We start from the raw sequence: 27,474 nt of genomic DNA on the forward strand, positions 1-27,474 counted from the left end.
TCTTCAGGAGGTGAATCTGTAGAATCTATTTCTACAGAAGGCTTTAGAGGCAAAGTCACCGACATATATAAGGCAGAGATTATTATGTTCTTGATTGGTTAGGGAGTACAAGAAGGGTCAGAGCTGTCTCTACTTCCTGAGGAGACTGAGGTCCTTTAACATCTGTCGGATGATGCTGAGCATGTTCTACGAGTCTGTGGTGGCCAGTGCTATCATCTTTGCTGTTGTGTGCTGGGGCAGCAGGCTGAGGGCAGCAGACACCAACAGAATCAACAAACTCATTCGTAAGGCCAGTGATGTTGTGGGGGTGGAACTGGACTCTCTGACAGTGGTGTCTGAAAAGAGGATGCTGTCTAAGTTGCATGCCATCTTGGACAATGTCTCCCATCCACTCCATAATGTACTGGTTAGGCACAGGAGTACGTTTAGCCAGAGACTCATTCCACCGAGATGCAACAGTGAGCATCATAGGAAGTCGTTCCTGCAACTCCTCCCTCAGAGTGTCAGATGCTTTGAGCCAATAGGCTGGTCCTGGACTTATTTCCACTTGGCATAATTAATCTACTATTATTTAATTATTTGTGGTTTTATATTGCTATATTTCTACACTTTTCTTGGTTGGTGCGACTGTAACAAAACACAATTTCCCTCAGGATCAATAAAGTCTGTCTGTCTGTCTGTCTGTCTGTCTGTCTGTAAAGGTTACAGGGAGAAGACGAGAGAACAGTGTTGAACAGGACTTAATGGGCCGAATGTCTAACTTTATTCCAGTAGTATTTATTATGGGTTCATGGTGTGAAGTCTGCAGGTAAATCATATCTCCAATACCCGGGGCTTAACCACACTGAAAGTGCAATAACTTCTTCAAAAGCAGTGAGGTAATACTGTTTATCAGTATTGCACTTCCTCTGCGGCTGTTATACTTTATTCTGCATTCTGTTATTGTTTTACTTTGTTCTATCTCAATGCATTGATATAATGATTTGATCTTTATGGCTGAATGCAAGATAAGCCTTTCACTACGTCTCAGTACATGTGAATAATAAACTAATTCCAATTCCAATCTTCAGCTGCTGGAAGGGACACTTCAATGATTTTCACAACATCAACTCTGTCCATCCCACAGCAAGCTATCTTGGTCAGTCTTGCTGCCACGCACAGCTGACAAGAAACTGAGAAGCCCAATTTCAACCACAGCAAAAACAAGATCATGAGAGCCAATGTCATCAATGAAGACTTAAACATTAACAGTACAAAATTTGAATTACAAATTCATGGGCTCAGTGCCCACATTGACAAGACATGCATATTGTGGAAAGTTATTGCTTTTGATTAACGGGTGGAGATCTAAGAACATGATCATTCTGTACTTTGCTTTCACTTCAGTTACAGAGAGGATAGCAGCATCTACTATTACAGGAATTAAATAACTCAATGAAAATTATGAAGTTATGCAGAATTAGCTGGAATGAGCAGACTTCCTAGATTAATGATTAGTTTCACATTCTAATAAACTTGGAGCATAAATCAAATCATAAACACATTTATGATTTGAACAAATGCATTTAATGCATTTGTTTCTGTATCAAATCAAATACCTTTTCTGCCAGGTAAAAATTTTGTTCCACAAAACTATTTCCTTTGGAAATTAAATACTGAAATGACAGCATAGCTCTAATAGACGGCAGCAAACAAAACCATATGCAAAAGCAAGCACTAATGACTTCTGTGTCTAGTGAAACCATTCTCACACTTCAGGACTTCACACTTCACTGACTTTATTGATTTCATATTCATTTTGCACCATTTATGTGATTAGCTCAGGAACAAAGCATGTGGCTTAATTATGAATTACATGCAAAGGCTTTAAACTAACTACCACTGGCACTAAAATCAATTTGGAAATCAATTTTTAGCCTCTTTACAATGCAGATTTCATCAGCCAACGGTGTCATAATTGCAGCAATTTTTTAAACCTCCATGCCAAATTCAATTACCACAGGAAATACTTCAGTGCTTTACATCTGTTCCACAATACAGTAATTATTAGTGGGATAAGTTTATTTTTTTCCCCTGGAAAAGCAATCATTCTGTTTATACTACTTTGTACTCAGATTACTGCAAATTATACAACTGCTTCCATAATGATTAGTCAATGCTTACTTATAATTATCCAATATTAGGAACAGACCAGACCTTCTGACTATTCAGTGAGCAACATTTTGATGAAAAATCAACAACCCAATCTGTTACCTGTTCTGTTTTTAGCGGATGTTGTTTGACCAACTTTAACATTTTTGGTTAGTTATTTCATTGATATTTCAGGGAATGATTTTGGACAGTGTGTTTGCTTTAAAAAGCTGTTTATTTCAATTTTAAATTCAATCAGAACTTACTTACAGTAGAAGAACATCATATGCAGGTGGTCACTCTAAAGGTACAGGCAACAGATAGCTGGGAGACCACTAAGAAATGCAGAAGGAGTAAGCAGGGACTGTAAATTCCCCTGTGATCATTCCCCTCAGTTTTGTTACCCACCTGGAATATTTTGCTTTCATTTATTGCCACTATACAGGTCTATGGCATCTTTCAGGGCCTTAATTTCCAATTAAAATAACTTAATGGAATAAAATAATTGACTTGAATCACTAGCTTTGGAATCTGATATCTGGAATCTAGAGTCCAGAGTCAGATAACACCTATTGGTCCACTCATCTTAAACGTATGCATGCCTTGTTAATGACTCCTGAATCTTGTGTACAATTATCAGGCATGAGCCTTGGAACTCAAGTAAAAAAATATAACGATTCAAGATCATTGTAGTTTTTAAGAAATGTTTTCTATCAAATAAAATATGTAAACAAAGAACTAGAACCGGGAGAAACTGCAGACACTGTAAATCTTGAGCAACACTCACAAATTGTGAGAAGAATTCAGCAAGTTAACATTACAGGCCAAGATCCTTCATCAGGTCTCGGCCCACAGATTTATAAACCCACAGAAATAGAGACAAAAATATCCAACAGCACTACTGGCTAAACAATTGTTCTCCTTGTGCTCTGTCCAATGATATTAAGCCACAGTTTGCAAAACTATTTTGTGCCTAATGTGATTGCTCTACAGCAATTTAGGATGCTTTGGGATCATGGAAAATTTAGAAAAAATTCAAATTTCCTTCCTCACACTTGGATGTAATTAATAAGAAGCAGCAAATGTTTGCACAGCATTTTCAAAGTATATTAATAATTTACAATAAGTTGAACTATTCATTTTTAAACATTGTGAGAATTACAATATATAGAATATAATTTATCAGTAACTAGATAATGACATCATGCCATCATGAATCTCCCAGGAAACCATGCCACTATTCTAATCAATCTTAAAGCTAATTTTAAAACTTTGGCTCACAAGCTGCTAATAATTTGCCAAAAACAAACACCACACATCGCAACAGAAAATCCTTGACTCCACATTTCAAAAATGAGGGTAAAAAGAAAAACAAAATATGAGCAAAAACAACAACAACTGTTGTAGGACAGGGATGGGAGTGGAACCAGGCGAGTAAGTTCAACTCACAAGATGATCTCTGCATCATTCTGACATAAAACTATTTATGGAACACAAATACACCAAAAAATATTTAAATTCATACTCCTCGATATCCCAAGATGGAAATGGCGCTTGGATTGATATGAACGAAACACAGGAAATTGGGCCTAGCTGGGTTCACAACATGCTCTATGATCCTTTGAGGAACTAATTTTGGTTTATTCCTTCTCAACATAAACAAACTAAACATCACAAATTATAATGGAGCAGAAGTAAACCATGTTCATTACTAAATGTATTAAATCAGAATCGGAATCAGGTTTATTGTCAGTGAAATAGACATGAAATTTGTTATTTTGTGGCAGCAGAACAGTGCAGGCATAACAAATTACCAAAAGTTAAAATAATAATTAAATAAATAATGTTTACTAGGAAGAGAGAGGTAGTGCTCATGATTTCACGGGCTGTTCAGAAAATTGATGGCAGAGAGGAAGAAACTGTTCCTAAACCATTGAGCATGGGTTTTCCTTCCTGATAGTAGTAATGAGAAGAGGCATGCTTCAGATGGTGAGGGTCCTTCATGATGGATGCTGTCTTCTTGAGGCACCACCTTTTGAAGATAACTTCAATGGTGGGGAGGTTTGTGTCCATGATGGAGCTGGATGAGTTTGCAACCCTCTGAAGCCTCTTACGATCCCGTGCATTGGTACCTCCATAGCAGACAGTAGTACAACCAGTTAGAATGCTCTCCACTGTATATCTGTAGAAATTTGCTAGAATCTTTGGGGACACACCAAATTTCCTCAAGCTACTAATGAAATATAGCCACTGTTATACCTTCTTTGTAATTGCATCAATATGTTGGGCCCAGGACAGATCTTCAGAGATGTTGACACACAAGAACTTAAAACTGCTCACCCCTCAATGAAGTCTGGTGTGTCTTCTGCCGACTTCCCCTTCCTGAAGTTTACAATCAATTCCATGGTCTTGCTAATGTTGAGTGCCAGGTTATTATTGCAACACTACTCAAACTACTGATCTCTTTCAGTCCTATGTGCCTCCTCATCGTCTTCTCAGATTACGCCAACAACAGTAGTGTCATTGGTGAATTTATAGATGATGTTTGAGCTTTCCTAGCCACACAGTCATAAATATAGAGGAAACTGAGCAGTGGGCAAATCATGCATGTTTCAGATGCACCTGTGTTGATTGTCAGCAGGAAGGAGATGTTATATCTAATCCATACTGACTGTGTTTTCCTGATGAGAAAGTCAAGAATCCATTTGTAGAGGGAGACATAGAGGCCCAGCTTTCAAAGCTTGTCAATTAGTATTGAGTTATGACAGTGTAAAGTGCCAAGCTGTAATTGATAAATAACTGCCTGACATAGATTAATTCAGCTGTCCAGGTGATCCAAAGCTCACTGGAGAGCCAGCAATATTGCGTCCACTGTAAACTTGTTGTGTTGGTAAGCAAATTACAGTGCATCCAGTTCTTCATTCAGCCAGGACCAACCTCTTCATGCAGCTTATCACAGTTCATCCTCACTACTCACCTGGTACGTTCACTAATTGTCAGGAGATTTTTTTCCTTTCCTGAGATAGTGAAAGATCAAGTTCCACAACATTTAATTTCTCTGCTGAACACTGAAACTAGGTGCAGACGGCAATGTCATTGGGCCCCAAATGCAATTTTGCCTCAGCAAGAAACAAAATGAGACTCCACCTGAAAACCAAATGAAGAGACTGCTTCTTTTATTCAGGCATGCGTAAGTGTTTCAGACAGGTCCATTTATAGCCTAATTCTAATTGCTGTCAACATACAGACAATGAATCAGAATTTTGAATCACTGTGCTTGGTGTCTAAGACAAGGAGATGTCTGGACAGAATAGATGGAGGGTGTTTTTCCCATTAGAAGTAAAGAATTAGTGATCATAAGTATAAAATAAAGTGAAAGCGAATTAAAGCTGACATGAAGAATATATGTTTACCACTGGCCATAATTTGGAAGGTACTACCTGCAGATCAGGTCTTCGAGGAAGAAATGTGTACATATTGCAAAGCCGTTGAGGATGGACCAGAGAGCAGAACGATAGGTTTTTCTGATATGGACCGAGGAATAGTTCTATAGGCCAATTGAATTCCATTGGTGTTATGCTCAATTTATAATTCTACAAATATATTCAAGGTGGAGCCTGGCAGACATATAAATTACAAACAAGGGACCAAAGGGAGGGCATGGGAAATTGGACTCAAGGCCAACATTGGACAAGTCATGATACTACTGAACTGTGAAGCATGCTTGAAGGCCTGATTAGTCTACTCCTACTTTTTTATGTTCTCAAAATAAGTACTGGCCATTACCAATATATGCCTATGGAGAAGAAGCAATGATTATTTATAATTCTTCACATTTAGATGACTATCTCTTCTCGCAAAAATGGCTGACTTTCTCAGCCACACGAACAAATATTAATAAGGTGCCTTTGCATGCTGCACACTGTCTAACGGAAGCCAGTCAGAAAACCATGCTTACTTAACCATGAAATGTCAGAATGTGTCATTAAATATAATATAAATCACCACTATGAAAAATGGAGACTTTGACAGGAGTTACGAAAAAAGAAAGACATATTGGCAATTCCATTTAAAATTCAAGTACTTAAAAATATTAATGCTGTAATAGTGCAGCTGTATAAGCACCAATTTATTCATTTCATTGCTTCTTTGGTTTTATTACACCACTAATGTAGTTTCCCCACTAAGGGAAGTAACCCAAATATTTATTTGGATATTTCTGCCAAACATATAAATATATAAACTAGCATTATAAGATAAGGAAACAATAATGTACACTTGTACATTACTGAACAACTTCGATGCAACAAGGTGCACTTGTTGCTTGCTGACTACAACAACCAAAGATTGCCTGACCTATTTTCAGTAATATTTGCTGCCAATTCCAATTGAACATGCTCTGTAATTTATTCTTTTATGAAAATGGTCTGCATTCAGGCATCAATTAAGATTGACCAAAATGAAGTAATGTTGGATTAAAATTATAGGCAATTTTGTTTTTAACTTAATGTGGTTGAAAGTATTTTCCTGTGGCCTGAATCAATATTTATTATGAGCATCGTAAAATACAGTGGTGCTAAAAAGTTTGTGAACCCTGTAGAATTTTCTCTACTTCTGCATAAATATGACCTAAAATGTGATCAGATCTTCATGAGGCATAAAACTAGATAAAGTGAATGCTATTAAATAAATAACACAAAAATATTATACTTGTTCATTTATTTATTAAGAAAAATGATCCAATATTACATCTATTTGTTGGAAAAAGTAGGTGAACCTCTGGAGTAATAACTTCTACATAAGCTATTTGGAGTCAGGTGTTCCAATCAATGAGATAAGATTGGAGGTGTGGGTTGTATAAGTGCCCTGCCCTAAAAAAAAGGGACACACAAAGTCAGGTTACTGACAGAGCCTGTTCTTCTCAAGAAAAATCCATTTATGTGCATGCCTTGATCAAAATAACTTTCAGAGAACCTTAGAAGAAGAATTGCAGAGATGCATGAAGTTGGAAAAGGCTACAAAAGCATTTTTAAAGACCTGTGTTCTTCAGTACACAGTAAGAGAAATTGTCTACAAATGGGGGAAACTCAGTAATGTTGCTACTCTCCCTTGGAGTGGGCATCCTGCAAAGAAAACACTAGGACCACAACGTGCAATGCTGAAGGAGGTAAAAAAAAGAACTCAAGGGTAAAACAAAAGACCAGCAGGAATCTCTACAACTCGTTAAAGTTGTACTATATCACCAAATACTCAGCAAGAACTGGAGGAGCAAATTTGCAGAGAAATAGCAGACAACTACAGGAAACATAAAGTTGTGATAGTAGAGGATTTTAATTTTCCACATATTGATTGGGACTCCCATACTGTTAGAGGTCTAGACGGGTTAGAGTTTGTAAACTGTGTTTAGAAAAGTTTTCTAAATCAATATATTGATATACCGACTAGAGAGGATGCACTATTAGATCTCCTATTAGGAATCGAGTTAGGACAGGTGACGGAAATGTGTGTAGGGGACACTTTGGTTCCAATGATCATAAAAACCACTAGTTTCAACTTGATCATGGATAAAGATAGACCTGGACCTCAGGTTGAGGTTCTGAACTGGAAAAAGGACAAATTTGAAGAAATGAAAAAGAATCTAAAAAGTGTGGATTGGGACTGGTTGTTCTCTGGCAAGGATCTGATTGGTAAGCAGGAGGCCTTCAAAGGAGAAATTTTGAGAGTGCAGAGTTTCTATGTTCCTGTCAGGGCTAAAGGCAAAATGAATAAGAATAAGGAACCTTGGTTCTCGAGGGATATTGGAACTCTGATAAAGAAGAAGAGGGAGATGTATAACATGTATAGGCAACAGGGAGGAAATAAGATGCTTGAGGAGTATCAAAAGAGTAAGAAAGTAAGGGGTCAAATTGGTCCTCTTGAAGATCAGAGTGGTCGGCTATGTATGGAACCAAAGAAATGGGCGAGATCTTAAATGGGTTTTTTGCATCCATATTTACTAAGGAAACTGGCATGGAATCAATAGAAATAAGGTAAACAAGTAGTGAGGTCAAGGAACCTATACAGATTGAAGAGGAGGCTATCTGGAGGCAAATCAGAGTAGATAAATCCCCAGGACCTGACAGGGTATTCCTTCAGACCTTGAAAGAGACTAGTGCTGAAATCGCAGGGGCTCTGGCAGATATATTTAAAATGTCAGTATCTACGGGTGAGGTACAGGAGGATTGGAGGATAGCTCATGTTGTTCCGGTGATTAAAAAAGGTTCTAAAAGAAATCCAGGAAATTATAGGCCGGTAAGTTTGACATCAGTAGTAGGTAAATTATTGGAAGGAGTACAAAGAGATAGGATTTACAGATATTTGGATAGACAGGGACTTTTTAGGGAGAGTCAACATGGCTGTTTAACAAATCTATTAGAGTTTTTCGAGGAGGTCACTAGGAAAGTGGATGAAGGGAAGGCAGTGGATGTTGTATACATGGACTTCAGTAAGGCCTTTGACAAGATCCTGCATGGGAGGTTAGTTAGGAAGATTCAGTCACTAGCTGTACATGGTGAGGTAGTAAATTGGATTAGACATTGGCTCAATGAGAGAAGTCAGAGAGTGGTAGTGGAGGATTGCTTCTCTGAGTGGAGGCCTGTGACTAGTGGTGTGCCGCAAGATCGGTGCTGGGTCCATTGTTATTTGTCATCTATATCAATGATCTGGATGATAATGTGGTAAATTGGATCAGCAAGTTTGCTGATGATACAAAGATTGGAGGTGTAGTGGACAGTGAGGAAGGTTTCCAAAGATTGCAGAGGGATTTGGACCAGCTGGAAAAATGGGCTGCAAAATGGCAGATGGAACTATTGCACTTTGGTGGAACAAACCAAGGTAGAACATACAATGTAAATGGTAGGGCACTAAGGAGTGCAGTAGAAAAGAGGGGTCTGGAAATGCAGATATAAAATTCCCTAAAAGTGGCGTCACAAGTAGATAGGGTCGTAAAGAGGGCTTTTGGTACATTGGCCTTTATAAATCAAAGTATTGAGTATAAGAGTTGGAATGTTACGGTCAGGTTGTATAAGGCATTGGTGAAGACAAATTTGGAGTATTGCCTGCAGTTTTGGTCACCAAATTACAGGAAGGATATTAATAAGGTTGAAAGAGTGCAGAGAAGGTTTACAAGGACGTTGCTGGGACTTGAGAAACTGAGTTACAGAGAAAGGTTGAATAGGTTAGGACTTTATTCCCTGGAGCGTTGAAGGATCAGGGGAGATTTGATAGAGGTATATAAAATCATGGTGGGTATAGATAGAGTGAATGCAAGCAGGCTTTCTCCACTGAGGCTAGGGGAGGATAAAAAACCAGAGGACATGGGTGAAGGGGGAAAAGTTTAAAGGGAACATTGGGTGGGGCTTCTTCACACAGAGAGTGGTGGGGGTGTGGAATGAGCTGCCAGATGAAGTGGTAAATGCGGGCTCACTTTTAACATTTAAGAAAAACTTGGACAGGTACATGGATGAGAAGTGTATGGAGGGATATGGTCCAGGTGCAGGTCAGTGGGACTAGGCAGAAAAATGGTTCAGCACAGCCAAGAAGGGCCAAAAGGACTGTTTCTGTGCTGTAATGTTCTATGGTTCTGTGTTGATGTGAATGCTTTAAGAAATACACTGAACAAGAATGGTGTTCGTGGAAGGACACCACAGAGGAAACCACTGCTATCAAAAAAATAATTACTGCATGTCTCTAATTTGTAAAAGACCACCTGGATATTCTACAACACTTCTAGGACCACGTTCTGTGGACAGATGAAACAAAAGTTGAACTTATTCATAGCAATACACACTACTATGTGTGGAGGAAAAAGAGCACTGCACACTAACATCCAAAACCTCAGCCCAACTGTGAAGTACAGTGGAAATAGCATCATGGTTTGGGTGCTTTGCTGCCTCAGGGCCTGGACAGCTTGTAATCATTGAGGAAACAATGAATTCGAAATTATATCAAAAAAAATTTTTACAGGAAAATGTCAGGGTAGTAGTCTGTCTCCTGAAGCTCAACGAAAGGTGGATAATGCAACAAGACAATGATCCAAAAGACAAGAACAATAAAATGGTTTAAAAAGAAAAAAAATCATGTTTTGGAATGGCCAAATCGAAGTCCTGACCATAACCCTACAGAAATTCACCAGATTGATTCCTGGGTTCAGTTCACCAGATTGATTCCTGGGATGGCAGGACTTTCATATGAAGAAAGACTGGATTGTCTAGGCTTATACTCACTGGAATTTAGAAGATTGAGGGGAGATCTTATTGAAACGTATAAAATTCTAAAGGGATTGGACAGGCTAGATGCAGGAAGATTGTTTCTGATGTTGGGGAAGTCCAGAACGAGGGGTCATAGTTTAAGGATAAAGGGGAAGCCTTTTAGGACCGAGATGAGGAAGAGCTTCTTCACATTGAGAGTGGTGAGTCTGTGGAATTCTCTGCCACAGGAAACAGTTGAGGCCGGTTCATTGGCTATATTTAAGAGGAAGTTAGAAATGGCCCTTGTGGCTAAAGGGATCGGTGGGTATGGAGAGAAAGCAAGTACGGGGTTCTGAGTTGGATGATCAGCCATGATCATACTGAATGGCGGTGCAGACTTGAAGGGCCGTATGTCCTACTCCTGCACCTATTTTCTATGTTTCTATGTTTCTATGAAATTTTGTGGAAGGACCTGAAGCAAGCAGTTCATGCAAGGAAGCCCACCAACATCCCAGAGTTGAAGCAGTTTTGTAAAGAGGAATGGCCTATAATTCCTCCAAGCCAATGTGCAGAACTAATCAACAGTTACTGGAAATGTTTGGTTGAAGTTATTGCTGTATAAGGGGGTCACATCAGTTACTGAAAGCAATGGTTCACATACTTTTTCCAACAAATACGTGTAATATTGGGTCATTTTTCTTAATAAGTAAATTAACAAGTATAATAAGTTTGTGTTATTTATTCAATTGGGTTCTCTTTATCTAGTTTTAGGACTTAGTGAAGATCTGATCACATTTTAGGTAATATTTATACAGAAATAGAGTAAACTCTACAGGATTCACAAACTTTCTAACACAACTGTATGTCTTACCACTTCTAAAGCTGATTGTTTTATTTACTGAGTGAAAATCAAACCAAAGTACCTGTTGCAGTTTTGGTTTTGACAGGACTACTGGCATATTCCGATGCTTGATTTGACTGTTGCATTAGCAAAGGTGTGCTGCCAACAGATACCTCATCTTCTTTCTTCCTTGATGATGGCATGACTAACTGAACAGCTCCTGCAGACTGCTGTAAAGAGAAAAATAAAACACCTAGCATTAGAATTAATTCATCCCAGTTCAACTATAGCATAGCTAAAAGGCAGGGATACCTTCTCTCTGTCCCGAACATTCCTTAGACATAAGCCACATGAAGAATCATCTGATAAGTCAGGATACACTTTCCTTCTCAGTTACCTTATGGCCTCCCTATTTAGCATGGTACATTTAATGCAATTATTGGCCTATTTTGCATTATAGGGTTCATATCTATATGTAAATGAGTTGAACATTGTCCAAACTTATTTTAAATTGGATCTTTGCAATTGACATTCAGAAAAATGTTTCATTCCATAATTCTGGACCAGTTTCGATCGTAGGAAACAGACAGGAAAATGTTCAGCCGCTTTCAGTTCTAATGGAGTCTTAATCTTTTGTGCTACCCACTCTCAAGTCCATCAAAGTACTCTGTAAAGCCTAACTCTTTTACAAAGCATTTGGTCATGTGCTTTAATACTATTTTTTTGTGGTTTAATATTTGTTCTTCAAAAATCCCACTGGACTTTTTATTACGCTAAAGATGCAAAATAAATACAAGATGGTAGCTCTTTCAAAATGATTTCTCACTATGTTTTAATGAAATGTGTAATCCTTTCAATTATGGAAAGCAGCAAAGACAATGATCTCACGGAACTAATTCTGGTAGATATCAAGGCACCAGATAGTCTGAGTATGTGCTTTGGAAAAAAATACAAAGGAATATTTTCATACAATGAAATAGGGTGAACAATTTTGTGGTAACAATGTCCTACAAACATAAATAAAATGGTTAGCCATAACTTCTTTCTTTCATGAAAGCAAAATGCTGGCCAGCACATCACAGGTTCTCCTCCTCTCTTCAAAAATGCCCCATTACATTATTAAACAGTACCATGGCATTGTCCAATCTACAACCTCACAAAATTCAACTGAATTTTTTTGAAGAAGTAACCAAGAGGATTGACAAGGGCAGGGTGGTAGATGTTCTCTAGATGGACTATAACTAGGATTTTAACCTGGTCATACATGGTAGACAAGTCCAGAAGGTCAGATCACATGGAATCAGGGTTGAACTAGTAATCTGGGTACAAAATTGGTTTGGTAGAATGAGTCAGAGGGTGATAGTGAAGGGTTGTTTTTCAGTTTGGAGTCCTGTGACCAGTGGTGTGCTACAGAAATTGTTTCTGGGTTTCCAGCTATTTGTTATAAGCATTACAATTCCGATGAGCATGAAGGTGGCATGTTTAATATGTTTGCAGATGACATCAAAATTTGTGGTATGAAAATGAAATCAACTCCAACATCTTCCCAACTACTGAGGTCAGATGACCTGGCCTACAATTTTCTTTCTTCTGCCTCTCTCCCTTCTTGAAGAGTAGAGTAAAATATGCAATTTTCCATTCCTCCAGAACAATGCCAGGATCAATTTAATCTTGAAAGATCATTATTAATGCCTCAACAATCTCTTCAGCTACCTCCTTCAGAACCCAGGGCTGTGCACCCTCTGGTCCAGGTGACTTATCTAACTTCAGTTTCCCAAGCACCTTCTCTGCAGCAATGGCAACTTCACATACCTTTGCCCCCTGACACTCTTGAACTTCCCACATACTGCTAGTGTCTTCCACATTGAAGACCAACACAAAATGCTTTTCCTGTTCATCCACCTCTTCCTTCTCCCCTATCACTATTTCACCAGCATCATTCTCCAATGGTCCAATATCTACTTTCACCTCTCTTTTACACTTTATGTATCTGAAGAGACTTGTGCTATCTTCTTTAATATTATTCCCTAACTTACCTTTATATTCTGTCTTTTCCTTCCTAATAACTTTTTTAGTTGCCGTCTGTTGGTTTTTAAAGATTTCACAATCCTCTAATATCCCACTAATTTTTGCTCTATTATATGCCCTTCCTTTGTTGGGTTTGATTTCTCTTGTCAGCCACAGTTGCATCATCCTGCCTTTGGAATTCTTCTTCCTTTTTAGGATGTATATATCCTGCAGCTTTTAAATAGCTCACAGAAATTCCGGCCATTGTTGCTTTGCCATCATCCCTAGCAGTGTTCTTTTCCAATCAATTTTGGCTGGCTCCCCTCTCATGTCTCTGTAATTCCCTTTTCTCCACTGTATTAATACTTCAGCAGCTTTTCAAATTGTGAGCTTAATTCTGTCATATTAATTCTGTCATGCCTCTCAGGATTCTTTACTTTAAGCTCTCTAATCAATTCAGGTTCATTGCACAACACCCAATCCAGAATTGCATTTATCCCGTAAGTTCAACCACAAGCTGCTCTAGAAAGCCATTTCACAGGCATTCTAGAAACTCCCCCTCTCGGTATCCAGCACCAAGCTGATTTTCCCAAACTACCTGCGAATTGAAATTCTCCATGACAATCTTAACATCGCCCTCTTGGCATGCATTTTCTACATCCTGTTGTAATTTGTGGACCACATCTTTACTACTGTTTGGGGGCCTGTATAAATCTCCCATCATGGTCTTTATATAAGTACACACATAAAATGCTAGAGGAACTCAGCAGGCCAGGCAGCATCTGTGGAAAAGAGTAAAGAGTCAGTGTTTGGTCCGAGACCCTTCACTGGAACCGGGGAAGAAAGATGAGAAGTCAGAGTAAGAAGATGGGAGAGGGGACAAAGAAGTACAGTGCTAGATGATAGGTCAAACTAGGATCAGAGGAGGGGTGAAGTAAAGAGCTGGAAGTCCATTGGTGAAAAAGATAAAAGGACTGGAAAAGGGGGAATCTGATAGCAGAGGACAGAACGCCTTGGAAGAAAGAGAAGGGGGAAGAGCACCAGAAAAATGTGATGGGCAGTGATGGGAGCCAATGTGAGAGGGGGAAGTAGGAATACAGAGTTGTGGGGGGGGGGGGGCAGTGAGGCCATTACCAGAAGTTCATGCCATCAGGTTGGAAGCTACCCATACAGAATATAAGGTATTGCTCCTCCAAACTAAGTGCAGCCTCATCACAACAGTGGAGGAGGCCATGGACTGACATGTCAGAATGGGAATGGGAATGGGAATTAAAATGGGTAGCCACTGGGAGATCCCACTTTTTCTGGTGGACAGAGCACAGGTGCTTGGCGAAGCGCTCCCCCAATCTACATCGAGACTCACCGATAATAAGGAGGCCACACCAGGAGCACGAGATACAGTAAAAGACCCAAAAAGACTCAAAGGTGAAGAGTCGCCTCACCTGGAAGGACTGTTTGGGGCCCTGAGTGATAGTCAGGGAGGAGGTGTAGGGGCAAGTGTAGCACTTATTCCGCAAGGATAAGTGCCATGAGGGAGATCAGTGGGGAAGAATGAAAGGACAAGGGAGTCCTGTGTGAAGCGATCCCTGCAGAAAGTAGGAGGGAGGAAAGGATATGCTTGGTGATAGGATCCCACCAAGAGATGGTGGGAGTTGTGGAGAATTATGTGCTGGACACAGAGGCTAGTGGGGTGGTAGGTAAGGACAGGAGTTTCCCTATCCCTGGTGTGGTGCTGGGAGGATGGGGTGAGAGCAGACATACGTAAAATGGAAGAGATGCGGTTGAGGACAGCTTTGATAGTGGAGGAAAGTAATAATCTTTCTTTGAAGAAGGAGGACATCTCCTTCATTCTGGAATTAAAAACCTCATCCTGAGAGCAGATGCAGCAGAGATGGAGGAAATGAGAGAAGGGGGATGGCACTTTTACAAGTAACAGGGTGCAAAGAGGTACAGTCCAGTTAGCTGTGAGAGCCAGTGGGTTTATAAAAGACATCAGTGGATAAGCTGTCTCCAGAGTGTTACGTACCCCGTAACTGGGTCACTTACTAGCAAAGATAGAGACGTCCGTTGAAGTCTGATGGTACTATTTTAACAGTATTTATTGATAAAAATACACAAAAGAATATCAATGCAAACATACAGATAATATACGTCGTCAATACTAAATCTAAAAGTGCGGGTATAATAATAATCAATAAGAAATAGCTCTATCGTTGTCTAGGGGATAATGTATTGTCCGATGGAAATATAAAAGTCCCTGTTAGTTCGTTCAAGCTGCAGCGTTTTGGTTTGAGAGAAAGACAGGTTAAAACTTGCCCAGTCCTTTTATGATGTCAATCCTTCGAGAGTCATTGGGAGTTGGTTTCCCCGTTGTTAGCTAAAAGCCATTCTTCCATGGTAAAGGACACCAGTTCCGGGGCAAATGGAACCGAACGCACGTGGCCTCCCCCCACCGGCTTCCGCTATTACGGGATTGCTAGCGTTTCTTCTGGTGCGTCTGAGGGGCTGTTCCCACAGACCCTCTTTTATCGTGACTTACAGGTTCTCAGATGTCAATCAGGTTGAGATGATGCAATCTCTCCACCAACCTCCCCCTCGATTCATTGCCTGGGGCTTCGATGCATCATACAGGTTGCAATACACAAGTCAGTCTCTAAGAGACAACAGCCGGTATCAATGGGTTCGCCTTCTCGGAGGCCAGGTCACATTCCAATCTTTGTGAATTCTGCACGTCTTTCTCTCATTTCCTGGGTCTCCTGAACAGACTCAATAGTGATCTTGCGATTCTCACAAAGGAGGGGGCTACCCCGCACCCTTCGGCCCCTCAGAGCTGTGGTACATTCATAACAAGCGATAGAGACAGAGAGATCGAGAAAGGAGAGAGAGGTGTCAGAAATGGACCAGGTAAATTTGAGGTCAGGGTGGAAGCTGGAAGCAAAGTTGATAAAGTCAATTACCTCCACATGGATGCAGGAAGCAGCACCAATGCAGTCATTGATGTGGCGTAGGAAAAGTTGGGAAATAATACTAGTGTAGGCTTGGAACATAGACTGTTCCATATAGCCGACAAAAAGGCAGGCATAGCTGGGACCATTGTGACTGCCCATGGCTACAGTATTGTTTGGAGGATGTGGAAGGAGCCAAAGGAGAAATTTTTGAGAGTGAGGATCAGTTCTGCCAAACATAGAAAAAAATCACTGCCAAGACTCCATCAATCACTTCCCTTGCCTCCCATAACACTTTAGGATACATCTGGTCAGATCCTGATGATTTATTCAACTTTCTGCATTTCAAGAACTCCAACACCTCCTTCTTTAAAAAGCTGATATGCTCATGGATATCACTTGACTCCCCTGGATGCACTACATTCAGTAGCCACTTTATTAGGTACTTCCTGTACCTAATAAAGTGGACTCTGAGTGTATGCCCATGGTCTTCTGCAGCTGTAGCCCATCCACTTCAAGGTCTGGCGTGTTCAGCATTCAGAGATGCTCATCTGCACTCTACTATTGAAATGCATGAGTATTCTTGCCTTCCTATCAGCTTAAACCAGTCTGGCCATTCTCCTCTGACTTCTCTAATTTTTTTCCCCCCAAAGAACTGCTGCTCACTGGAATATTTTTGTTTCTTGTACCATGCTCTGCAACATTAGAGACTATTGTGCATGAAAATCCCAGGAGATCAGCAGTTTCTGAGATACTCAAACCACCCTGTCTGACACCAACAATCATTCCACAGTCAGAATCACTTAGATCATATTTCTTCCCCATTCTGACATTTGGTCTGAACAACAAGTCTGCATGCACTTATGCATTGAGTGACTGCCACACGTTTGTCTGATTATATATTTGCATTAATGAGCATACAAAGTACCCAATATAGTGGCCACTGAGTGTATTTTCTATGATGTTCTCCAAAGGAAATAGACGTGACAAATATTCACTTAAGACCAAAGACGTTTCCTGTAGTTCCACACAAAGAACACCAATTTGTTTTTTAAGGAGACCTATATTCTCCCAAGTTTGTGTGACACCTAATTGAAGGTCTTTGTTAGTCCACATACAAAACATTAACTGGTTCCACCTTATTTATTCTGTCAGCTACAAACTGACAAAATCTCCATATTTAATCAAACATGATTTCCCCATTGTCTGTCTATGTTGCACTTCCTAATAAAGATTCTAGCATTTTCCTGCCCATATTAAGATATGCATGAAAGCAGAGGAAATGAGACAGCCAGATTCAAGGTCAATGTACCATAAGGCTGGTAAAAAGAAACTGCAATTCAAAGACACATTGATTAAGTCATGAGAGGATTCTGGATTTGTAATGAATTAGTCTTCAGAGTGGATGATGACAGAAAAGGAAGAAAGATTGCAACCAGGATGATTTAGGAACAAGCAAAGAAAATGAAGCTCTTATTAGTTGCAGTTTCAGAATGAAAGGTAGGTCAATTCAAGTTTCTGCTAAGATTAACCACTAATATGACATTCAATTCAAGTTTTATTATCATTCAACCATACATGAATACCCATGAAAACAGCCAAACAAAACAGCATTCCTCCAGGGCCAAGGTCCAAAACACAGTACCAACAATCATACACAGCACAAGGCACATATAGCACATAGAAGATAGCAAGTAAACAAACAGTCACAAAAAATAAATTTAAAAACCAATTGAATGACAGAAGGTCAGTATTTATCCACATTTTGGATCTTTATCCTATTATACTGTTGGTTGCATTCTCGACCTAAAGGCAGAATCAAGTAATGAGGGGAATAAAAAGGGAGCAAGAGCTCCTATTAAAAAAAATATTCAGCTTGTGTTTTCAGGAATAAAGCAAAAACTACAGAAGTCAAGGCTATTAAGAACAGATGCTCTATGAATGTAGATGACCTGTCAAGAAATTATTTAGGCAAATCTATACTATAAGTAAAATATGAGAGATGATAATGCTTGAAGAAATGATTACTTGATGCATCATAGGATAGTTTGAGGCATTCATGGAAGTAATAATATTTGTAGTCATAAAAAATAGAAGGAAAAAATGGAAAAATTCACTTAAGTTACATTCCAATTGCTTACATGACCCCCTATACTATGCATATATTTTCCAGATCATTCTTGTAAACCCAGAAGAAAAGGCATAAATTACCTTTCCGTTATTCATCACTGAAGTAACGCCAGAAGATTGGGAGGACTTTCAGATTTAGATATCAGGATATCAATCGCAATTCACAACTATATAAACTAAAGACCTTATGATAAGTTCTTTCCGCTAAGTGGACTTTCCAACAGCTCAGTAACTTTAATTAAGTTAATTAATTAACTTTAATTCATCTTTAATTAATAATTAAGACACACACATCAAGGCAATCTAGATGCCATATTCGTATGGCAGCAGAAAGAACATGGCCAACATAAAATGTTGCTGCAATAACACAGTAGTCCATGAAACATAAGGTAAAGAAGCAGAAGGAAATCATTCCATCCATCGAGTCTGCTCCACCATTCAATCATAGCAGATTTTAAACCCGATTCTCCCATCATCTCCCCATAACCCTTAAGCACTTTACCAATCAAAACCCTATCAAACTCTGCCTTCAATATACCCTTCCCATTTTTATCAATGCACCATAGAAAGCATCCTATCTCCAAGTATAATGGGTTGGTATGACAGCTGCTCTGCACATGACTATAAGTAACGGCAGAGGGTTGTGGATCTGCTCAGCAGATCACGGAAACTTGCCTACCTTCCATGGACTCTGTCTATAATTCTCGCAGAAAGCATAATCAAAGATTCCACCCAATCTTGACATTCTCCCTTCTTCCCTATTCTATTGGGCAGAAGGTACAAAAGCATGAAGCACATACCACCAAGCTCAAGGACAGTTTTTACCTCACTGTAATTAGACTCTTGAATACTCTGTGTCCACTCTATTAGCTCTGTACTTAATAAAGTGGCCACTGAGTGTGTGTTCATGGCATTCTGCTACAGTAACCCATCTACCTCAAGGTTCAACATGTGTGTTCAGAGATGCTCCTCTGCACACCACTGTTGCAATAAGTACTTATTTGAACATAGAAACATAGAACATAGAAAACCTGCACCACAATACAGGCCCTTCAGCCAACAAAGTTGTTCCAAACATGTCCCTACCTTAGAAATTACTGGGCTTAGATATAACCCTCTATTTTACTGAGCTCTATGTACCTGTCTAAAAGCCTCTTAAAAGACCCTATCATATCCACCTCCACCACCGGTGCTGGCAGCCCATTCCCCTCCCTGAGTAAAAAATTTACCCCTGACATCTCCTCTGTACCTACTCCCCAGCACCTTAAACCTGTGTCCTCTTGGGGCAACCATTTCAGCCCTGGGAAAAAGCCTCTGACTATCCACACGATCAATGCCTCTCATATCCCATACACTTCTATCAGGTCACCTCTCATCCTCCTTCGCTCCAAGGAGAAAAGGCGGAGTTCACTTAACCTATTCTCATAAGGCATGCTCCCCAATCCAGGCAACATTCTTGTAAATCTCCTCTGCACCCTTTCTATGGCTTCCACATCCTTCCTATAGTGAGCCGACCAGAAACGAGCACAGTACTCCATGTGGGGTCTAACCAGGGTCTTATATAGCTGCAACATTACCTCTCGGCTCCTAAATTCAATTCCACAATTGATGAAGGCCAATACACCATACACCTTCTTAACCACAGAGTCAACCTGCGCAGCTGCTTTGAGCATCCTTTTGACTCGGACCCCAAGATCCCTCTGCTCCACCAGACTGCCATGAGTTTTACCATTAATACTTACCATTATTCTGCCATCATATTTGACCTACCAAAATGAACCACTTCACACTTCTCTGGGTTGAACTCTATCTGCCATTCTCAGCCCAGTTTTGCATCCTAACAATGTCCTACTGTAACCTCTGACAGCCTTACACACTATCCACAATACCCCCAACCTTAGTGTCATCAGCAAACTTACTAACCCATCCCTCCACTTCCTCATCCAGGTCATTTATAAAAATCACGAAGAGTAAGGGTCCCAGAACAGATCCCTGAGGTACTCCACTGGTGACCGACCTCCATGCAGAATATGACCCGTCTACAACCACACTTTGCCTTCATTGGGCAAGCCAGTTCTGGATCCACAAAGCCATGTCTCCTTGGATCCAGTGCCTCTTTACTTTCTCAATAAGCCTTGCATGGGGTACCTTATCAACTGCCTTGCTGAAAACCATATACACTACATCTACTGCTCTTCTTTCATCAACATGTTCAGCCACATCCTCAAAAAAATTCAATTAGACTCGTAAGGCACGACCTGCCCTTTACAAAGCCATGCTGACTACTCTTAATCATATTATACCTCTCCAAATGTTCATAAATCATGCTTCTCTGGATCTTCTCCATCAGCTTACCAACCACTGAGGTAAGACTCACTGGTCTATAATTTCCTGGGCTATCTCTACTCCCTTTCTTGAATTAAGGAACAACATTCACAATCCTCCAACCCTCAGGAATCTCTCCCGTCCCCACTGATGATGCAAAGATCATTGCTAGAGGCTCAGCAATCTCCTCCTTCACCTCCCACAGTAGCCTGGGGTACATTTCGTCCAGTCCCCGTGACTTATCCAAATTGATGCTTTCCAAGATCTCCAGCACATCCTCTTTCTTAATATTTACATGCTCAAGCTTTTCAGTCTGCTGCAAGTCATCGCTACAATCACTAAGATCCTTTTCCCTAGTGAATACTGAAGTAAAGTATTCATTAAGTACCTCTGCTATTCCCTCTGGTTCCATACACTCTTTCCCACTGTCACATTTAATAGGTCCTATTCTTTCATGTCTTATCCTCTTGCTCTTCACATACTTGTAGAATGCCTTGGGGTTTTCCTTAATTCTGCCCGCCAAGACCTTCTCATAGCCCCTTGATGTACGCCTAATTTCCTTCTTAAGCTCCTTCCTAGTAGCCTTATAATCTTCTTGATCTCTAACATTCTCTGAACCTTTTGTAAGCTTTTCCTTTCTTCTTGACTAGACTTATTACAGCCTTTGTACACCACGGTTCCTGTACCCTACCATAAATTCCCTGTCTCATTGGAACACACCTATACAGAGCTTGACACAAATATCCCTTGAATATTTGCCACATTTCTTCTGTATTTTTCCCTGAGAACATCTGTTTCCAATTTAAGCCTCCAATTTCCTGCTTGATAGCCTCATTTTTCCCCTTACTCCAATTAAATGCTTTTCTAACTTGTCTGTTCCTATCTCTCCCCAATGCTATTGTAAAGGAAATAGAATTATGATCATTATCTCCATAATGCTCTCCCACTGAGAGATCTGACACCTGACCAGGTTCATTTCCCAATAACAAATCAAGTACAGCCTCTCCTCTTGTAGGCTTATCTACATACTGTGTCAAGAAACCTTCCTGAACATACCTAACAAACTTCACCCCATCTAAACCCCTCGCTCTAGGGAGATGCCAATCGATATTTGGGAAATTAAAATCTCCCATCACGACAACTCTGTTATTATTACACCTTTCCAGGATCTGTTTCCCTATCTGCTCCTCGATATCCCTGTTACTATTAGGCGGCCTATAAGAAACACCAGTAAAGTTATTGACCCCTTCCTGTTCCTAACCTCCACCCACAGAGACTCTGTAGACAATCCCTCCATGGCGTCCACCTTTTCTGCAGCCGTGACACTATCTCTGATCAACGGTGCCACTCCCCCACCTCTTTTGCCTCCCTCCCTGTCCTTTCTGAAACATCTAAAACCCAACACTTGTAGTAACCAATCCTGGACCTGAGCCATCCAAGTCTCTGTAATGGCCACCACATCATATCTCCAAGTACTGATCCACGCTCTAAGCACATCTGCTTCGTTCATAACACTCCTTGCATTAAAATAGACACATTTCAAACCTTCGGTCTGAGCGCATCCCTTCTCTATCAACTGCCTATCCCCCCTCTCGCACTGTCTACAAGCTTTCTCTATTTGTGAGCTAACCTCCTCTTCCCGAGTCTCTTCAGTTCGGTTCTTTAGTTACTGTTGCCATCCTGTCAGCTTGAACTAGTCTTTCCATTCTCCTCTGACCTCCCGCAGTAACAAGATGTCTTTGTTCACAGAACTGCTGCTCACTGGATGTTTTCCTTTGCTTTTTGCACCATTCTAATTAACCTCCAGAGACTATTGTACATGAAAATCCCAGAAGATCAGCATTACTAAGATGCTCAAACCACCCTGTCTGGCACCGTGGTCAAAGTTACTTGGATCACATTTCTTCCCCATTCTGATGCTTGGTCTGAACAACAACTGAACCTCTCAACCATGTCTGGATGCTTTCATGCATTGAGTTTCTGACATATGATTGGCTGATTAGATATTTGCATTAATAAGCAGGGTACAGATATACCTTAGAAAGAGGCCATTATACTTCTTGTATGGACTCTTGACCTCACAATCTACCTTGTTTTGATCTTGCATTTTTATTGTTCACCTGTCCTGCACTTTCTCTGAAGCTTTAACACTTTATTCCTACTTGCTGCAGTTTTACCTTGTCCCACAACAATGCACCATGGAAAAATTTAATCTGTATGAACAGAATACAAGCCAAGCTTTTTATTGTATCTTGGTACATGTGACAATAATTAAACAATACCTTTACCAATGACTTGGCCTGCATAGCCCCCATGATGATGAACTTCACAGATTCAATATCCGCTGTCTGAAGAAATTCCTCCTTGTCTCAGTTGCAAAGGGATACTCCTTTATTCTGAGGCTATGCTCTCAGATAGATGACTTTTCTACTAATGTGCCCTTTTCACTTCCACTCTATCCAGGCCTTTCAGTATTCTGTAGGTTTCAATGAGCTCCCCCTCCTTCTGAAATCCATCAAGTGTAGGATCAGAGACATCAAGCGTGCCTTATACATTAAGACATTCAATCCTGGGATACTTCGTGTAAATGTCATCTGAACCCTCTACACAGTCAGCACATCTTTCTACAGATACATGGTCCAAAATTATTCACAATATTCCAGCTACAGTCTAACCAACATTTTATAAAGCCTTATCGGTACATCCTTATCCAGTCCTCTCAAAATGAATGCTAACATCGAGTTTTCTTTCTTTATTACAGACTCAATCTGCAAGATAATCTTAGAGTCCATACTCACGTATGGATGTGAGACATGGACACTCACCAAGACCATGAGAAAGTCACTAGATGGCCGCTATACATGAATGCTCTGAACGGCTCGACATGAGTTGGCAACAGCACATGGTGAACGTCGAGCTCTATGACGACCTACCAATGCTCACTAAAATCAAGGTGAGAAGATTGCAACTAGCAGGGCACTGTCTATGCCACCCTGAGCTACCTGCCAGCCTAGTCATCACATGGGAGCCCAAGCATGGGAGAATAAACCCTGGGCACCCTCCCAAGACTGCCTAATGTAGGTGAACTGATCACACTGATGAGGGAGAGGGAGGAGTGGAGAGTCCATCGTCGTGCCCAATGCCAGCCCCCTAGGCCTGAGTCGACATAGTTGACATAGTCGGTGAAGGAACAGAAGGTCTTGAATCCATGTCCATAGATCCCTCAAAGTTGCCACACAAGTTGATAGGATGATTAAGAAGGGGTATGATGTGTTGAGATTTACCAGGATGCTGCCTGTATTAGAGAATATATCTTATGAGGATAGGTTGAATAAGCTCAGCTTAAGCTCTTTGGAGAGAAGGAGGATGTGAGGAGACTTGATAGTTGTACAAGATGATAAAAGGCACTGATTATTCCTAAGGTAGAATCGGCTAATGCACAAGGGCATAGTTTTAAGGTGATTGGTCTAAACTATAGAGGGGTGTCAGAGGTAGGTTTTTTTTTACAGAGAGTGGTTCATGTATGGAACACACTGTCAGGGTGGTGGTAGAGGCAGATACATGAGGGAAAAGAGACTCTTAGATTGGTACATTGATAATAGAAAAATAGAAAGCTGAGTGGGAGGGAAGGGTTAGATTAATTTTTGAGTAGGTTAAAAGATTACCACAAAAGGGCATGTACTGTGCTGTCATGTTCAATGCAAATTAAATAATAATGAAAGCTTAAGAAAGTTTCAAGCAGTCAAATTATATCTACTTGTACAAAGAGCTTATTAATGGATTTAGTGTTTCATTTTGTTATGGTTATTTTTTTTCTTTATCATTTTGTGTTCCAATTTTCAAAGTAATTGTTAACTTTACAACTTCAGTCTGTACCCTATCACATTATGCCTGAATGCATGAAACCACAGCGAGAAAAAGTTCTGAATTCTTCTTGCTTATTACTTGCCAACTATCAGCAACAAAAATTGCTGCTTTTTGAATACAAACTCGTGCAACTAATGCTATTGAAAACCTGTTTGCCTGAAGCACAGTGTTGTGTCTAACGGCCACGCAAGTGTGAGCAGCTCATATTAATTACAATGTTAGGCAACAGTCCCCTGCCCCAATTAAGCAGCAGAGTGTCCGAAATAAACAAAGGGATTCTCAGCTCTTTTCTTGATTAGTTTTTGTTCTTTAAGAGTTGTTCCAAATAAGTGGGTGCCCCAATTAACCAATGGTCCGTATCAAACTCATCTACTGATGGTCACATCCCAGATGACCTGTTACTTCCAGCATTTTCAACTTTTATTTTAGATTTTCAGGATCTAAGTTTTTTTGTGGTTTCTCACACATGAAAAGCTTCATACTTTTAAAATGAGAAATGAGAAAATCTGCAGATGCTGGAAATCCAAGCAACACACACAAAATGCTGGAGAAGTTCAGCAGGTCAGGCAGCATCGATGGAAAAGAAGTGCAGTCGATGTTTTGGGGTGAGACCCTTCATCAGGACTGGAGAAAATTGACAAGGAGACAGAGTAAGAAGGGGTTACTCGGGATAACCAGTCTAATATCCATAATAACATTAATAAGCTGAATGTTGTAATTATGTTGGAAAATTAAGAAAATAATTTTCATTCTGTTTTTTACATTATAAGGCTTTTCCTGATACTCTTAAGCCTTTTTGATAATCTGAAAATAACTAAACAAGTGGCTTTCAATTAATTTTACCTTACAAGCTTATAATTTTTAAATATGAGAAACTATACTGCAAGTTGCCATTGATAATTTAGTGAATACTTTGATAGGAATATGAGATAGCTAAATTGGGTGGAATCCTCAGACATTATGGTTTTGTCATTAGCTTCTACATACCTGCATAGAAACACATGTCAAGAAACTAATCAGATTCAGCCAAATGTAATGGATTAGGTTTTGCTCATTGTTGCCAACAGTTCTGCACAAATGGCCAACATTAACCCACTTAAGTGATGACAAGTCTCAGAACTCCAATGCAAATATAAAAGTCCCAGTCTTCTTGGCTGAACACTGCCAGCATTTTCCCAGCTGCACTCTGCTGCTAGTCCAGTAGTGAAACAGGATATTATTAAGATTCTCCAACATTTACGTTAGGGATTCTGTTCTCTGATCTTGTACCAGGTTAGACCCATTAAGATTTTTAATATTATGTATGCTTGACTGAGAATTTTAACTCTTTGAACACATGTAAAAGTTTTATTTGAATTGACTACTTTATGAATATAACACTTTTTATTGAACAAGTTGTTTGAAATTTCTAAATGCCAAATGCATTTTAAAACACTGAGTCACTGAGAAAGCTAGCAATTTGTTCTATCATCATTCAGAGTTTTCAAAGAACTTCTTACACCCACTCTGATATCCAGATTATGTCACTGAAGGTCTTGTATGATACATGACAAACTGCAGATACTGTAACTTCAATTTACTAAATGGGAAAGTGCAAACAAGAGTGATCAATAACTGTGGGGCTTAAAGCAGAATCTTGGTCATGGCCTACGTAAAACCTTTGTAAGTTGCAGATCTCATACTTGCAACTGAACAAACTCCATTAAGAACAAATGAGCAAAAAACAGCAATAATATTTACAGTGTATGGTTTAGTTTCCAAACGTAATCGATTAAAATTATTTTTGAAAGGCACTGTTTTCTCTCTCTCTCTCTCTCTCTCTCTCTCTCTCTCTCTCTCTCTCTCACACACACACACACGCTCACCTTTTAGATCTGGGATTAATTTGCACATACAATATATATTTCCTAGTAATTAACAAAACATAAAATAGGAGCAAAAATTTCCTTTCTTGTTTCAAAATTCATTGCATTTCCTCATATGAAGACACTGCCTATTTCAATTTAGACATACAGAAATCTGAAATGAAATCTTGGAAGAAGCAATGTCTTAATTTGATATTTCTGTCTGTCTAAATGCCCCTTTACTTCCCAGAAGAAAAGTAATCATCAATATTAAATAAAAAGTAAAGATGTGTAAGTGAGCATCTACTGTATCAAAAATGTAACCAATGGGCTTTCATTTTCATATACAATGCTATTTTTATGTCTAATTTATTTTAAATATAAATAAAGCCACTGAGAGGGAAGTTCAAGTAGAATTACTGGATTCTTCAGACATGAACTCAATACCTGTGGTCTATGTTTCACATTCCCCTTCTGAGGCTGGTGAAGAAGCCATACATAGAAGATTGGGTCCACATTGATTGCAATTCCTTGGACTGAGGCCAAAAGAACAGCCCCTAGAAGAAAAGATAGCACAGTTTATTGGAACTATTAATGTTACATCAACATTAGTGTCTATTATACCAATAACACAAAATGATATTTTCTTGTAACATGGCAGCGATAGAACATCGAACAATCGAGCCCAATACAGGCAATTTCGAGGGATCTATGGACTTGGAACTTAAGATCCCTCTGTTCCTCCACACTGTGAAGAATCCTGCCATTAACCTTGCACTCTGTCTTCAAGTTCCACCTTCCAAAGTGTATCTGTGGTGAACTATGTGCCTGTCGGGACACGCCCCTGCTGACTGCTCCTGTGGCTCCTCCCACAGGCCCCTGTATAAAGGAGACCTGCGGCCTGAAGATCGGCCTCAGTCTCCAGGACCTTGTATGATAGACACTCACTCCTGGTTCCTTCTTCCAGTCAATAAAAGCCGATATCTCGCCTACGTCTCAGTGTGAGTTATTGATGGTGCATCAGTATCACTTCACACTTTTCCAGATTTAACTCTATCTGCCTGTTCACAAACAAGAAAATATCAGCAGATGCTGGAAATCCGAGCAAAATACACAATATGCTGGAGGAACTCAGCAGGCCAGGCAGCCTTAGTGTC

At 39.8% G+C, this 27,474-nt stretch overlaps 1 protein-coding gene across 2 annotated transcripts in view; it reads right to left on the minus strand.

Moving 5' to 3' along the window:
• LOC132398003 (intermembrane lipid transfer protein VPS13B-like) overlaps positions 1 to 27,474 on the minus strand; it is a 1,044,617-nt gene that overhangs the window by 510,644 nt on the left and 506,499 nt on the right. For both annotated transcript variants that reach the window (XM_059976892.1, XM_059976883.1), the window contains exons 20-21: positions 26,765 to 26,874; positions 11,282 to 11,429 (exon numbers count right to left, since the gene is read on the minus strand). In XM_059976892.1, the coding sequence (XP_059832875.1) occupies positions 11,282 to 11,429; positions 26,765 to 26,874 (258 nt within the window). The remainder of the gene's footprint in view (positions 1 to 11,281; positions 11,430 to 26,764; positions 26,875 to 27,474) is intronic.

Source organism: Hypanus sabinus, chromosome 1 (genome assembly GCF_030144855.1).
Source record: "Hypanus sabinus isolate sHypSab1 chromosome 1, sHypSab1.hap1, whole genome shotgun sequence".
NCBI lineage: Eukaryota > Metazoa > Chordata > Chondrichthyes > Myliobatiformes > Dasyatidae > Hypanus > Hypanus sabinus.